The 14377-nt window shown below is 44.1% G+C and overlaps 1 protein-coding gene across 3 annotated transcripts in view; it reads left to right on the top strand.

Moving 5' to 3' along the window:
- SH3D19 (SH3 domain containing 19) overlaps window positions 1-14377 on the top strand; it is a 1396196-nt gene that overhangs the window by 234720 nt on the left and 1147099 nt on the right. Inside the window, exon 1 of one of the 3 annotated variants that reach the window (XM_069631269.1) lies at window positions 1675-1726. The exons of the other annotated variants lie outside the window; for them this stretch is intronic. Within the exon in view, the coding sequence (XP_069487370.1) occupies window positions 1690-1726 (37 nt within the window). The 5' untranslated portion in view covers window positions 1675-1689. Of the gene's footprint in view, window positions 1-1674; window positions 1727-14377 lie in introns of those variants that run through there. 3 annotated transcript variants of the gene reach the window in all.

Here is a 14377-nt window from a genome sequence, read left to right as displayed (position 1 = left end):
AACGAATCTTTTTTTATAGAATGCTGTTTAAAAGTCAGTAGTTTATGCACTTTTATTCAAAATCGACCAGTAACATTATACAGTGGTACAAATGGGTGTGTGGGCTAGATCGGAGTATGGAACCCTCACAACCCCAATTCTATAAATACAAATTGTTGCATTCATGTCGACCTAAAGTGCACAAACAAACTGCTGACTTTTAAACAAGTCTATGAAAACACATAGATCCTAAAAACCAGGGCGCGTGTGTTGGTAATCGTGGTGAACCACCTAAAGCCTACTATGAATTACTGTAAAGTTTGTTCCAAGGACTACATTACAAGATGCAGTGCAGAGCTGTTTGTTCTCTTCCCGCTGTCACTGTACAAACTGAATTTTGGGCACAGCTTTTGACTCGGCTTTTGAGAGTAGGGGACAAATAGGTGGCATGCCTGCTCCCTCCTCACTCAGAGGCTTCCCTTCTTGGGGAACCCCCTCTCTCAGCTGCAGTCAGAACTTAAGCTTTCCTCCCCCAATTATTCACATCGGACTGTCTTTCGAGGACTACAGTATAGAGTAGTATTCAGGCCATCCATCAAGGGTATTTTGCGCTGTCCCTGCACCTCATGCTTCAGGCTCATTGTTCAATGGGCTGTGGAGCCAGAAGCAGCATTCATGTCTGCTAATGAATGCGTTTTGAATGCAAACCAGAGGTTATGGTAGAGTGAACATGGATGTTTTACATTAACTGTGAATGGACTTGTCATTCTTGCCATCAAATAGTAGATCTTTGCAGTGTTAGTTGCACCCCTCAGGCACGTTTCTAATGATTTCTACTATGGCCAGTTATTTGAAGATGTTGAATAGGAGTGGAGGTGTTCCTAGTGTGGGAATTAAGATATATCTGAATTCAGAGTTTAAGGTAGTTTGGCCTTTTGCATTCGTTCATAAAGGAGTTCCATGACGTATGCAATTGTCCTAGTTGAGGTTTGAGCAAACTAAACATTTTATATGGCACTGCATGCTGGATTTGCCTTGCTTATCACTGCACAAATAGCTGCAATTACCCGTTTAATGGCACTCAATTCAATGGTGTCCATATTATCGACTTCAGAAAGATAAAGGGCCGAGTCGGCCATGCAAGATTTGAACTTGGCGTTGCAGGCTGGCCTCATGTTTGAGGCGAACGTTTAACGAGCGAGATATTACCCAAGAACAAACTACCCTCAATCAAGCAAGCAATTTGGGTATAGTCCAGCTAAATGACGCAGCTATGTGTTATCCTGCAAGCTTCAAGTGTGGCATTATTTATGGAAGCGGTGTATTTTTGGCAGGCTGCAAATTCACATCAGTCCAGCTTTGTGCTCGTGCCACTAAGGAAGTAATGGCTGTGGCGAGGACCGGTTTGTGTAGCTTTTTTGTGTGGACGTTTTACGAACTAGATCCGTGGCCGACTCGTTCCTGTGAAGTCTCAACTCACACGCAGGGTCTGCGAAGCGAAGGCGGGAACCCGTGCACGCGCTTCGTGAAAGACTGCGCATTTTTGTCGGTTGCCATTGTTTTGCAGCGCTGGAAATCGTATCGGATGTGGACTTTGATCTGAAAATCCACACCCTTTTTCTTTCCAGAAACCCGCTCCCCTTCGTAAATGCTTGGACTCCGGGCTCAGAGGTTATCACAGGTTGTGGCGTTGACTGACGGAGGCGTGGTATGTGTCGCAAGTTGGAAGTACTTTCACTCGTCCGAGGTAAAGTGCTTCAGGAAACCGAGCTGAGTGACTGGTGTACAGCGAGCGTGAGGATTCCTTTTGCGTGAGGTTGTGTTTGAGGCGGGGAGGAGCGCGCGCCTGCGGTGGGAGAGGTAGGCACGTCCGCAGTTTGTGTCGTCATCACGCTGCATTAGTCGGCTGGTTTTGGAAAAATAATGTTGTCAAGGCCCCAGCCAATGAAAAAGAAGTGGCCCACAGTAGTAAATGGCAATTCATTTCTTTTGTGGTAGGCTGAGGAGTACCCACATGTTTTTTTTATGGAAACATTTTGCAAATTGTGCACTTTGGAGAATATTTGTCCAGTAACACTGGTCGAAACTCCAAGCTGCACAGTGAAGTAACTCAACAGACTGGGGGCTAGCCGACATTAGCCGAAAGAGTGACCCAGTTTAACCAAAAAGCTGGTCCACATTGGCATGTTGGGCTTGCGCTGTCGGCATTACCTTCTAGGCCAGCCCAAGCCTGCCTCGAGTTTATGATGTACCTCGTATGTGTTGCATATGCCATTAGTCCTCTGATCACCTGTATCCCCAGCGCCATAGGCAAATTCGCAGCCCATCTAGCTAAACTTTATTGTAATCCGACCACCGTCTTCCTCTTTTGATAGCGATAAATGACTATACGTTATGTTGCTGGTATTTATACAGCACGTGTACATCTGGAATGAAAATAGTCGATTTTCAAATTATAGCATTTCTAACTGTTACTTTATAAGTTAAATAAAATCAAAAAGAATGTTTTTACAAGAACACCCCCTGCCTTCTATTAAATCCTCACTAAACTGCAATACTGCTCCCGCCCGCCTCACCACTCTTCTCCCTGAAATCGAACTCCTTCTGATTGGTGATTTGAAATATGGCTGCTCTAACACTTCCTCACCATCCTACCCTCGATCTCCTCTGTCTGAGCTGCTCTTATTAAAGGGTCAGCCTTTTGGGACTGGAGGCTCTATGCTTGCACTCAGAGATGTCATCCCCCTTCCCTCCTACCCAGTCGGCTCAATTCATTTGTGTATCTGGATTGTGGGATCCTCTGATACCCCTCAGCACTTGTTGCAGTGGCCACCTGCCATTTTGTGTTACACTGCTTCTTGTGTTCTGAAAATAAATGTATTAAGGAGCACACAGTAATCCAGAAACGGCGTGACAGGCGGGTGTTGATGTTTTTGTTCGATGTCATTCCATCGCCCAGCCAGGACACCACTGGTTGATAGAATAGCCCAAAATATCTTTAAAAAGACCCACCTGTTCATTAAGCGGGCAGATCTATTGCTTAGCAAATGATAACCAAAACCCCATCGGCTTTTTTAAGTGCAGCCTCCTCAAATTTCCAATGAACCACCATGCTATGACTTGAGGACAGCCATACAGTTCACACCATGACAAGTAATATCAACCCTTACATGGTGCAACACAAAGCAGGCACACACTACAAACACAAAAAGTAGAGCATACAAACATCTGTCAACGATTGCCAGAAACCTACAAAAGAGGGAATAATGACATATCACTAAGGCAAATATGTTGCTATACACCTTTGCAATCTCCTGCTGCTCATGCCAACAGTTTTGGCTCCACTACGGGGAGGACAAAGCGGGACAATCTGTGCCGAGCAATTCCTGCCCAGCACGCTCATTGTCCTGGCAGCAGGACACCTTACCTTTTCTGAATGGGCGAGGCGCCCTGCAACCAGGACTATGCCCCAAGTAGCTCTGGGCAGCAGAGGGACAATCACGTTGCTCTGTGTAAACCGAGCATTAGAATGTGAGCCATTAGGGACTGATGGGAGGGAGGGGAGACTATTAGCTGGGACTTTTGTCCCTTTAGAAATGTGAATGGGAGGGAATGATACGTGTACCTAATGTTGCATGCTTTATGAAATTAAGACTATAGCTTTGAAACCCAAGGGTGATTTGTTACGCTCACTTTGAATGCAGGATGGGGGAATAACAATAAATCCATACTCTTATTGCTCAACTTATTTCTATGGCAATGTATGTAGCGTATAGTTAGTGTACTATGAAAGGCTAGTTTATTATGTAATGTGGTTTGCTTCCAAGGCATTACTATAAATAAAGTATTATTTAAGCACATGAAATGCAAAGCAAAACCTTAATAAATCTGTATATCGGCTAAACCTGGGAAGGTGTGCTCAGTTGCTTAAATTGTCCACATCCCGGTTTCACCATTTAACCAAAGTGTGTGATCCTGGGCAAATCATTTAATCGCACTGTCTTATCTGCAGCTCTGTAATTGATTCTGATTCACTTCATAGCTTGATAATATATCATGCTATTATTAAAAAAAAGCCCAGTGACTATACAGTTTCTCCATATGTAATAGTACAATTTATATATGTTGCACCACAAAGCCACTTGGTTTACTTATGACAACTTATTTTAAAGTCATTTCCATGGTGCCTCCAAGTATCAATGCTGATGCTCCTCACAATGTCCTTTTCTCTGAAGTCACTTCTGTTGGTGCAAACCATATGCAAATTCGGAGGTTTGCATGTATTTTGCCCCAGAGTGCCTGGACAGAGCCCTCTATGGATGAGTTTCCTGCATCTGTAATGATCATGCAGTTTAAAAAAAAAAACATTTATCGCTGACGGTTACAACATTTTTATACACATTTCAAACAATCATCTGCTAAGTGCATTTCAGAAGTATTCAGATACAGTATTGTGGATGGTTTCATTGGCACATGTCCAGTTCATCGGATCCTGTCTTGGTCGAGGGTTCTTCATGGATGTCCGCTAAATAGCGGTGGAATGGGGACCATATGTCCTTTGGCCTACATGTCGGGCTAACCCCCGCAACATATATCTTTCTTCACTTTCGTAAACATACATCAAATCTTTAAGCCAAGCTTGGATCGTGGGTGCCTTTCTCGCCTTCCAGCTTCGAAGGATATTCCGTTTAGCCGCCGCCCCGGCAACAAAGAAAAGCCTACGCTTCTTGATGGATATTTTCCCTCTTTCCTCTAGTAGATATTTCAATGGGGTGGCAGGAATTTGATATCCAGTATATCGCTAAGTGTGGTGGCTATCTCTTCCCAGAATTGTCGTATGGAAGGGCAATGTCAGTGCATATGTATGGAGTTGGCATCCAGGGTTTTGCACTTGGGGCAGAGTACCTGCTTAGAATGATCACATTTCGCTATTTTCCCAGGGGTGATGTGTAGGTGATTTAAAATTTTGAATTGTACTAATCTGAAATTAGCGTTGAGGGAGATAGATTTACTAAGCTGACAGTATTTGACCCATTGCGTGTCATCAATTATCATACTTGGGTCCCTTTCCCATTTTGTTTTCATCGAATTTGTGGAGAGGGAGTGGGCATGTACCGTACTATATATCGTCTATATCCCCGCCTTGAGCCCTTCTTCTGTCATAATGCTAAGTATGAACGGATGGGGGTCCGGTTCGGCGGGAAATGAGGGCCATCTACGTCTAAATGCTGTTATTAGACTGCAGTATTGTAGTGTTGAGTCCACACCCAACCTTTCCCTGGACTTCTTACAGTTTTACAAATGTGCCTCTCGGCAACAGTTCCCCTATGGTTTGCGGGGTCCCATGCTCTGCATCATTGTTTCCAATGTAGGGGCTATGTTGGGGTAGTGCCAGAGTGGGGAGTTAGGGCTGTATGGTTCCGTACACCCCACCTTCCGGAACAATGCGGTCAAGGCCCACACCGTGCAGCCACTGGGTCTACCTCCCTGGCGCCACCACTCGTCTTTGTGAATATCATTGAGTGTAAGTCAGTATGGCCGGCAGCATATTTATCCACCTGTATGTGGGCATCATTTTCAGTGTTCTAGAACTAGTACTTTGCGAAGTGTGCTTGAGCGGCTTGGAAATAAAGCTCAGAATCGGGGGCAGCTAGTCTACCCCTGTCGTATTTTTTGCATAATTCGGACCAATTCATTCTAACAGTCCCCCCGTCCCCACACAAAAATAAGAAGTGAGCTTCTGCAGTCTGTCAAAGAATGTGCGTCCGGGATATATCGGGATGTTACTGAACAGATGTAGGAGCTTCGGTACTACGACCATCTTAAGCAGAGCAATGCGGCCGTACATTGATATCGAGAGATTGGACCATATATTTAGTTTGGTTTCAAGTTGCTCAAGAATGGTTCTTAATTAGTGGTGTACAAAGTATGCCTGTCCGTGGCCACTATGTCCCCCAGGTATCGAGCTGAGCATGGGGACCAACGGAAGTCCGATCGTGGCGTCAAAGCATGTCATCCCCTGCGTCAGTGGGATGATTTCAGACTTTGCCTAGTTGATTTTGTACCTAGAGTATTTAGCAAATTCTTTCACATTATGCATTACCGGTGCCTGGTTAGTTTCTGGGTTTCTGATGTATAGCAGGGTGTTGTCTGCGTAGAGTGAAAATAATTGGGGGGACTCAGGATCTGCACACCTCGCCATGTGTGTCTATGTTGCAGGAATGCTGCCATACCTTCTATTGTGAGTGCAAAGATGAGGGGGATAGTGTGCAACCCTGCCTTGTGCCTTTGTATTGTGCAAACCCAGGCGATGCGGTGTGATTTGTTCTTCTGGCTCTGGGGTCTTTGTATAGTAAATTGATGTAGCCCAGGAACCCTGGCCCGAACCCCAGTCGCCCAAGTGTTGCATACATATACCTCCAGGAAACCGAATCGAAAGCTTTTTCTGCGTCGAGTGAAATCGCTATCACCTTAGCTCTGGGGTCTAGCTGGGATATTATAGCAAACAGCCTGTGTAAATTTAGGGAGGTGGATCTTGAGGGGATGAAACACGAATGGTCAGGGTGTACTAGTTTATTCATGTGGGGTAACAGTCTGTTTGCAATGGCGTTAGCAAATATTTTGGTGTCTGTGTTTATCAATGACAGGGGGCAGTAGGATGTGGGTTCGTGCAGGGGCTTATGTGTCTTGAGCAGGACTGATAATCGCTTCTCTTATTGACGTGGGTAATGTGCCGACTGCTAGGGTGTCGTCCCATACCTCTAGAAATATAGGGACCATTTCTGCCATGTAGCATTTGTATAGGTCTACCGGGAGGCCATCCGGTCCGGGGGCTCTCCCAGCTGCCAGGTCTTTTATTGCCTGACCAATTTCATCTAGCATGAGGGGGAGATTCAATATTTCTTTCCTCATGTTCTAGTGTGGGGAGAGGGAAGGAATCCATGTACTGTTCTAGCTCGTTTAATGTCACCTGGTCTGAGTTTGCATATAATGTTGTGTAAAAGTCTAAGAAAACTTTATTGATCTTTACGGTGTCCGTACAAACGGACCCGCCTGGTCCCACAATACTCAATTGATCTAAACCCATGTTCAGTCTTAGATTAGCCATGGTCTTGCTAGCCTTGTTCTCTTCATCATATCTCCTGGCCCTCATGGGACGTGTGGTGTATAACATTTCTCTGTCATCGAGATCCCTGAATTTCTTTAACTGCTCTTGTGAAGGCTTAAGGGTCTCAGCCCCCGGTGACTTAGCGCGTGCGTGCTCTAGGGAGTGTAGGGTAGATTCCGTATGCTGGAGTTCTTTTCTAATATCCCTCAGTGTGCTGTGCATCCGTGCCAATAGGTGACCTTGTATCCATACCTTAAGATTCCCATACGGTGGCGACAGAATCCACTGATCCCATGTTTCGGTCAAAGTATTCTGTGATGTCCACCCTCAGGGGCTCAATTATGGTGTTTTTGAGAGATCGTACGGACATGCCCTGAAATATTGTCGACGCTGCTTTGGAGTGCGTTCTGGGTGTTCTGTCTATTTGCGGGTTCAGGATAGTGTTAAGGTCTCCCCCCCAGCCCCCTTCCATATGACTTTGGCATCGGCCACTGGTGATATCTGTGAGATGATGTGAAGGTAAAAAGTCAGGTTCATCTGTGTTTGGGATGTATGTGTTGATCAGTACTTTCTCCTGGTTTCACAATGAGCCCCATATAATTACATAGCGCCCCCCCGGATCAAACTGGATCTAGTGAGTTGGAACCCTATAAGCTGGTGAATGAGGGTCAGCGCCCCCCCCCCCCCTGGACTGTGTGGAGTACTCTGTTCCCACTTGCAAGGTGCCCCACTCCCAGGCAAATGACTCTGCTACCTTACGTGCAATATGTGTTTCTTGTAGCAGCAGGATATCAATCTTATGCTTTTTGGCGTGCCAGAATTTTCCGTGCTTTGATGGGATTAGCCAGCCCTCTAATGTTCCAGGTAAGGAGTTTAATCGTGTGTGACTTGGGGGTTGTCCTTCCCTCTAAGGTTCAAAAAATGCATCAATGATTTAAGTGCAAAACTGGTATCAAAACCCTTTTGGGTGCCCTTACAATTGGGGCAGCCATTGTTAGAAGCAACAATCTTGTTGGTGAAAACCACATATTACTTACTCATATGTAAAGTATTTCAGTTTACGTTTAATTCAAAACATTTTTTAGTGAAGGTATTTCAAAAAACATACGTCATTTGTGTTTTCAACAAGAAACTTGTGATTCAGTAAAGCGTGTCAATGCCTCAAAACACTGAGATAGAAACACAGTTAGAGCAGATATTGGGCATATATCTCTGGTGCCCAATAAAGAAAAGGTGTTATAATAAACATAAACAATTGTATTTACAACAGGAAGCTTGTTATTCAATAAAATCATGCCAATGCATCAACACACAGTGGTAGAAATCCAGTTGGAAAGGACATTAGGCATCGGTCTCAGGTGCCCAAATACAGTTGGAGGAGACATTGGGCATGTGTCTCAGGTGCCCTACGTCTAGGTGGGATGTTAGAGGTGTAGATGCAGCATGTGGAACAGTCCATGCAGGTTCTGGCTCCGTGTGCTGCTGACGTTTCGGCAAAGTAAGTCAGCGCCTTCTTCTGGGGCCAAGATGGTCTGAGAACTCGCAGAAATTGCTGTGAGTATAGGTAGATGAATTAGAGAGGTTTCTTCATTGATCCGTATGGGCAAAAGAGGTGGCCGCTTGGAGCATCAATTGGTGGTGCAGGGGGGCCATGAGATGTAGGTACGGACGGTATAGATGTAGGGCCCAGGAACAAATGATAATATGGTTCCGGCGGGCCTGAAGGTATTTGCAGGTCTCAGCGATGTAGGAAGAATAAGTAAAAGCTTGCAAGGAGGTCGTCTAGACTCGACTGATTTGGAGAGGTTCGTGACGAGCGCCCTGGAACACTGCATAAATCAGTGCGGGTTGTGGCAGCGACGGCGTCTGGAAATGGCGCTGGTTTAATCGTACTGTTCAGCCCAGCCGTCACCATTTTATGACTGTATATGCATATTGATCCATCCCCCTAAACCCTCTGCACGTTTTATACTCGTCACAACCATCAGTTTTTACAATTAACCAACTAACCCCTGGCCCCCTCCCCGTCCTCCCTCACCATCCCTCCAACTGGACAGTGTATCCTTATGCCCCAACTTCCTTGTCTGAAACAGTGGGTGGCTCTGTGTGGCCACAACAAGTAACACTAAAACATACCGCTTACCAGAGCCGCATCATATGGCTCAAGCAGAATAGGAGAACGTAACTTTAGGTGTGCCCCTTGGGCTATACTTTTTTTAACTCTGCAATTCATGTATCGGGCAGGAGCAGATGCCAGCCTTTGTTTGGTAGCGGTAAAATGTTCTGTTCAAAATACGTATTGGCTTCCTCCGGTGTTTCAAAGAAATGGGCCTTGCCCGCGGATTGCAGGCAGTGCTTGGCAGGAAACAGCAAGGCCTCGTCCATTTGGATCTTTAGATCCAAAAGTGCAGTTTCAGTTCTGTGCCTAGGTCTGAAGCCGGATTGCCGTAGGCCAAGAAGGTTGTCTTCCAAATGTTTCTGTATTTGGAAATAGGCTATTGTGTCTATGATCTTTAAGAGGAAGGGGACTGTGGTGATAGGTTTGCAGTTTGTCGGTATGTTGGGGTCGAGGTTAGGTTTTTTTGAGGAGGGGCATAACCCAAGCCTCTTTTAGGTTATTAGGTACTTCACAGTTTTTAAAGGATGAGTTGATAAGAGCGGTAATGAAGGGTGCCAATTCTGATGCACCTTCCTTAATGATTGGGGCTGGGCATGAGTCTCCTTGGCAGTTAGAGGGTTTAAGACTCGATTATTGTGATTCTGGGTGGGATTATATCTTCTATTGTATTTAGTTGCTGTGTAAAACGTTTCAATAATTTTGGAATTTTAACTTCTTGTGGAATGTGTTCAGATGTATGTAATTTTATGGTTTTGTAAATAAAGTTATAAAAAAAAGACTCGATTATGTTAACCACTTCATCCGGTGTTACTGGGGTGAAATGAAAGGGTGGACAGGATGGAATAATTGGTGACAGCGATTTGCGAGGGTGAATGTTAGGCGCAAGGCTGTTTCTCTGAGACCTATTTAACACTCTGGCTGGGTGTCTGGCTCCATCCTAAACTGGATATTAATGAAGGGGATATCATGGCCATGCATCTCTTGATCCTGCGTTTGTAGCATCGACTTCCTGCTTTCCTGTACTTATCATCCCATTGCATTATTTGTTCTTTCAGCAAACTAATTTCTGGATGTGGGGGAGGGGGTTGGCACAGTAAACCCCAACTTAGTACAGTATTGATATTGCACAGTATAATAGCATGGCATTAGATTTATGGCTGAAGTTGTATAGAAACCATGCACACAAGCTTTTGTGGTGCATCATTAACCACTGTGTATGTATGACTATCATTTATGAATTTTGCCACTTCAGCTCCTTCTAGAAGCCAAAACTAGTACATTGAACGACAGGTATGAGGGAAATAGAATGTGAGGATAGACACTCGTTTTGAGCGTTTTTGGCTATTTATCCCACATTGGCTTACCATAGCCATGCTACTGTAATGTAAATTGGCCTTGTAAAGTGCTGTTATGCCAATGTTGGCCTCGCCATGCATGGCTCTGTAAGAAAGGTGGGGAGGGTGCTTTAGTCGGATAGCTGAAAGTGTGAGGGGTCAGAAATGCGAGGTAGACAACTTGGTAAAGGTTTTTCACAAGAAGCCATTTTATTAACTTAATAGGGTGTGATAAACGCCTTGCTTGGTTTTCCTACCTATGAAATTAAAGCTAAAGGAAAACACTCTGTAAAAAGATATCTTTCCCCCCACTTCTACATACAACAACAAGAACATTTCAGGTATTGATATGGCTGTTCAACTTCAACAAAATAATAATCGGAACCAAAATAGTCTTGTAACTAAAGTCGGATCCCCTTCTCCAGGATCAAGGTATAATTTTCAAATAAAAAGTTCCAATTGGTAAAGTTCACTCCAATAATAATGTAACACACAAAGGTTTCTCCCCATAGCCAAATTACGTTTCCAACACAACGTTTGGTCGTTCCTGGAGGGTTTCCCTTAGTGTTGTGATTCTCCTAAAATCCCCAAAAGGTCATCACAAAGTTCACACAAGCTTTTGTTTCTCAAATCAAAAGACTTTGTTTTCACTCTTCCAACGAATACTTCAATATGAGTTTCTCTTCTCTTAAGAAGATTAACTACTGCTGCACACTTCTTTATACACAACAATGTTCTCTTCAGCATGGTTTCACCACATTTCATCAAACATTTAGGTGGCCTTGCCACTTCCTTTCTACCACAACCTTTCACCACAATGTGGTACTTCAATGTCTTCTTCCTGGTTCGCTAACCTACCAGGACTACCACTAACAATCCTTTCTTGGTGTAATCGCCTGCCAGAATGAATCTCCTAACACTACTACAAGCACTCTGCTGTGTGGGTTACTTCAAAACATCTGAAAAAGTCTTCGACTTTCAAAAACAATAAGATTCACAACCTCTTCCATAAGGATGCAGCATCCATTGATGTTGTTCGTTCCACTGTTTAATTGGCCACATGCACTGCAGGTTATATTCCCCACCCCCTCTCCACTTCCCTGCCATCTTTGAGTTTTCACTATCACATCTGGTAACTGTTGGTAAGGTGGGGACTGCACTTGAAATTTCAAAATAAATTGTACCAATTCCTAACTCCTAGAAAGTAATAAAAAAAAAAAAAAAAATATATATATATATATATATATATATATATAATTTAAAATAATTCATATTGTGGTGCTAGTACTACAAGAGGGGTTGGCTCCCAAACCCTAAAGTAAAGTGTACAAAAAGGATGTCTGGACTGGTCTGCCCTGAACACTTAGAAAAAAAGCAAAAGCATGGACCAGTGGATGGAGGATGACAAAATAGCACTTACTTATTATTTCTCATACACCAATTACTTTCTTACAAACCAATTTGTATTTAATCTTGTGAAAAAGCTTCTGTGCATTTCATTCCCCAACATTCATTCACTATCCATTGTTGTTATTTGCCAAAGACAAAGGCAACCTGTCCTTCCTGCTCCTGTTGGACCCATCAGCAGCGTTAGACCTTGTTGCCCATCAAATCCTGACTGAACATCTCTCCACATCAGCAGCCTTTTCACCAAAGGCGGCCACCTGGATCCAAACTTTCCTTGCAAATAGAACTACAAGAGTCTTTGCACCCACTGCAACCGCGGACCCTGCACCCTGCAGGTGCAGAGTCCCCCAAGGCTCGTGTGTGTCACCCACGCTCTATAATATCTCTACGAAGCTCCTATTTGACCATCTTGACAACCTGGGTATCACCTACACAAATTATGCGGATGACACGCAGGTCCTTATCACTCTCACTGGTTACTACGAGAAAGATTCCATAAAACTGAATGAAATCTACCAGAAAAATCAGGCATGGATGGCTACACATAGCTTATGTCTAAATGATAAAACTGAGCTCCTGATTGTAGGCACACAGGAGCGCCTGAACAAACTTGACTACCGTATAACTCCTTTGTAATATTGATGGCAGCATCATTAAAGTCGCCAAAGAAGTTAAAAGCCTCACTGTTTACTTAGATTCAACTCTCTCCCTCAAAAAACAAGTTAATTCCACAGCCTCCTGCACAGCCTACACTAACATACTAATTAATGCTTGCAGACCCTTTCTATCCACTAGCAGCTCGCCTTACACTAGCCAGGTCCTTGATCCTATCCAAACTGAACATAACCTGAATAGACTACAAGTTCTCCAGAACAACACCCTGTGCTGTGCACTGAACATACCACACTCCAGCCGCATTTCAACCTCAGACGTGATTCCCACGGTTTTGTACGATCGGACCGAAACAAAGGTCGACCTTACAAAACAACTGAAATGCTACCACCAAAGGTTCGAACACCAAAAGTTTGAACCTTTGGTGGTAGCATTGCAGGTAAGTAAAAAAAAAAAAAAAAGTTTGCGCGGGTGTCCCCCGCAACACCCTGCTCACTATACTGCGTGGCATAGTGAGCGGGGTGTTTGTTGCAGGGGACACCATCGCAGCACACCTGCAAAAAAAAATTAAATAGGGGCTGCAGGGGTTTTCCTCGCAACATCCCGCTCACTATACTGTGTGGCATAGTGAGTGGGGGTTGCGGGGGACACCCCTGCAGCCCCCGTAGTATGTAAGTATGAGAAAGGTGCAAACTTTTGGTAGCTTGCCGCACCTTTCTCATGCCAACATTCTGGCCGCGGCAAAATCAGGCTCCCAGTTCGCAACAGAATCACACTTTGTGCACTTGTCATCACGCACAAATGCCTATCCAACATAGCTCCTCAGTACTTGACAGATAAATTCTTCAGACACCTATCCACGAGACCTACTAAAACTACTTAACTACGCTGCCTTAATATACCCAAATTCAAACTAAAATCAGCTGGCGGATCGAGTTTTCCTGTATTAGCAGCTAAATGTTGGAATTGCCTCCCTACCGCCATCAGAGCTGAACCATCCTTTTGGACCTTTAGAGCCAAAGTGAAAGACTGGCTTCTTGCCTAGCATCTCGAACTACTACTTAAGTGAACACCATGCAACACCATCCAACCTTAATTACTCTGTATTAGAACCTCCCCTTGTTACTGTAAACATGCCTGTGTAGCCACTGTCACCATTGTATTTTCTAGATCTGCTTGTGAATAATCTATATATAACTATTATTAAGTGTATTGATGACCCCTCTTTGTATCGTCACTTCATTGCCCTATGTTCTTATCTGTATTTATGTTTCTAAACTGTGTGTACATTCTGTAACTAGGTAAGATAAGCGCTCAATTGCCCCAGGGCTTGGCACGCTATACAAATAAATAAACTAAACTAGCTTAATCTACTGTGACACACATTTGTAACACAACTGCATAGAGGCCACTGTGGAGCGGGTGCTGGGCACATTGCATAGCTAAATCCAAGCTACATAGTCAAATAGAAAGTATTTATAAAGGCCAGTTAAACACCTTTTAGAAACCTTCACCATCAGACCAATACACAGTAACTATACAGAATAGCACAACCAAGCAGAAAAATCCAAAATATGTTAGAACACCTAAAACCAACAAAAGCATCTGCCTCTGTCCATGTGTTAGAGTATTACTAAAAACAATAACAGATGAATCATGTGTGCACAGAAAGGATTCCCTACCAACCTCCCCCTCCTCCCACCCAATTCCTTCTCTGGCACCAGGAACTCCATACTGTAAGGAACTCATGGTGGCAACAGTAAAGACAGACACAAGTGATCACGATTCAAGGGTGTTTACATTTAAACAGTATGCAGG

This window comes from Ambystoma mexicanum, chromosome 6q (genome assembly GCF_040938575.1).
Source record: "Ambystoma mexicanum isolate Mex_15411 chromosome 6q, UKY_AmexF1_1, whole genome shotgun sequence".
NCBI classification, from domain to species: domain Eukaryota; kingdom Metazoa; phylum Chordata; class Amphibia; order Caudata; family Ambystomatidae; genus Ambystoma; species Ambystoma mexicanum.
This window is presented reverse-complemented; position numbering and strand designations above follow the sequence as displayed.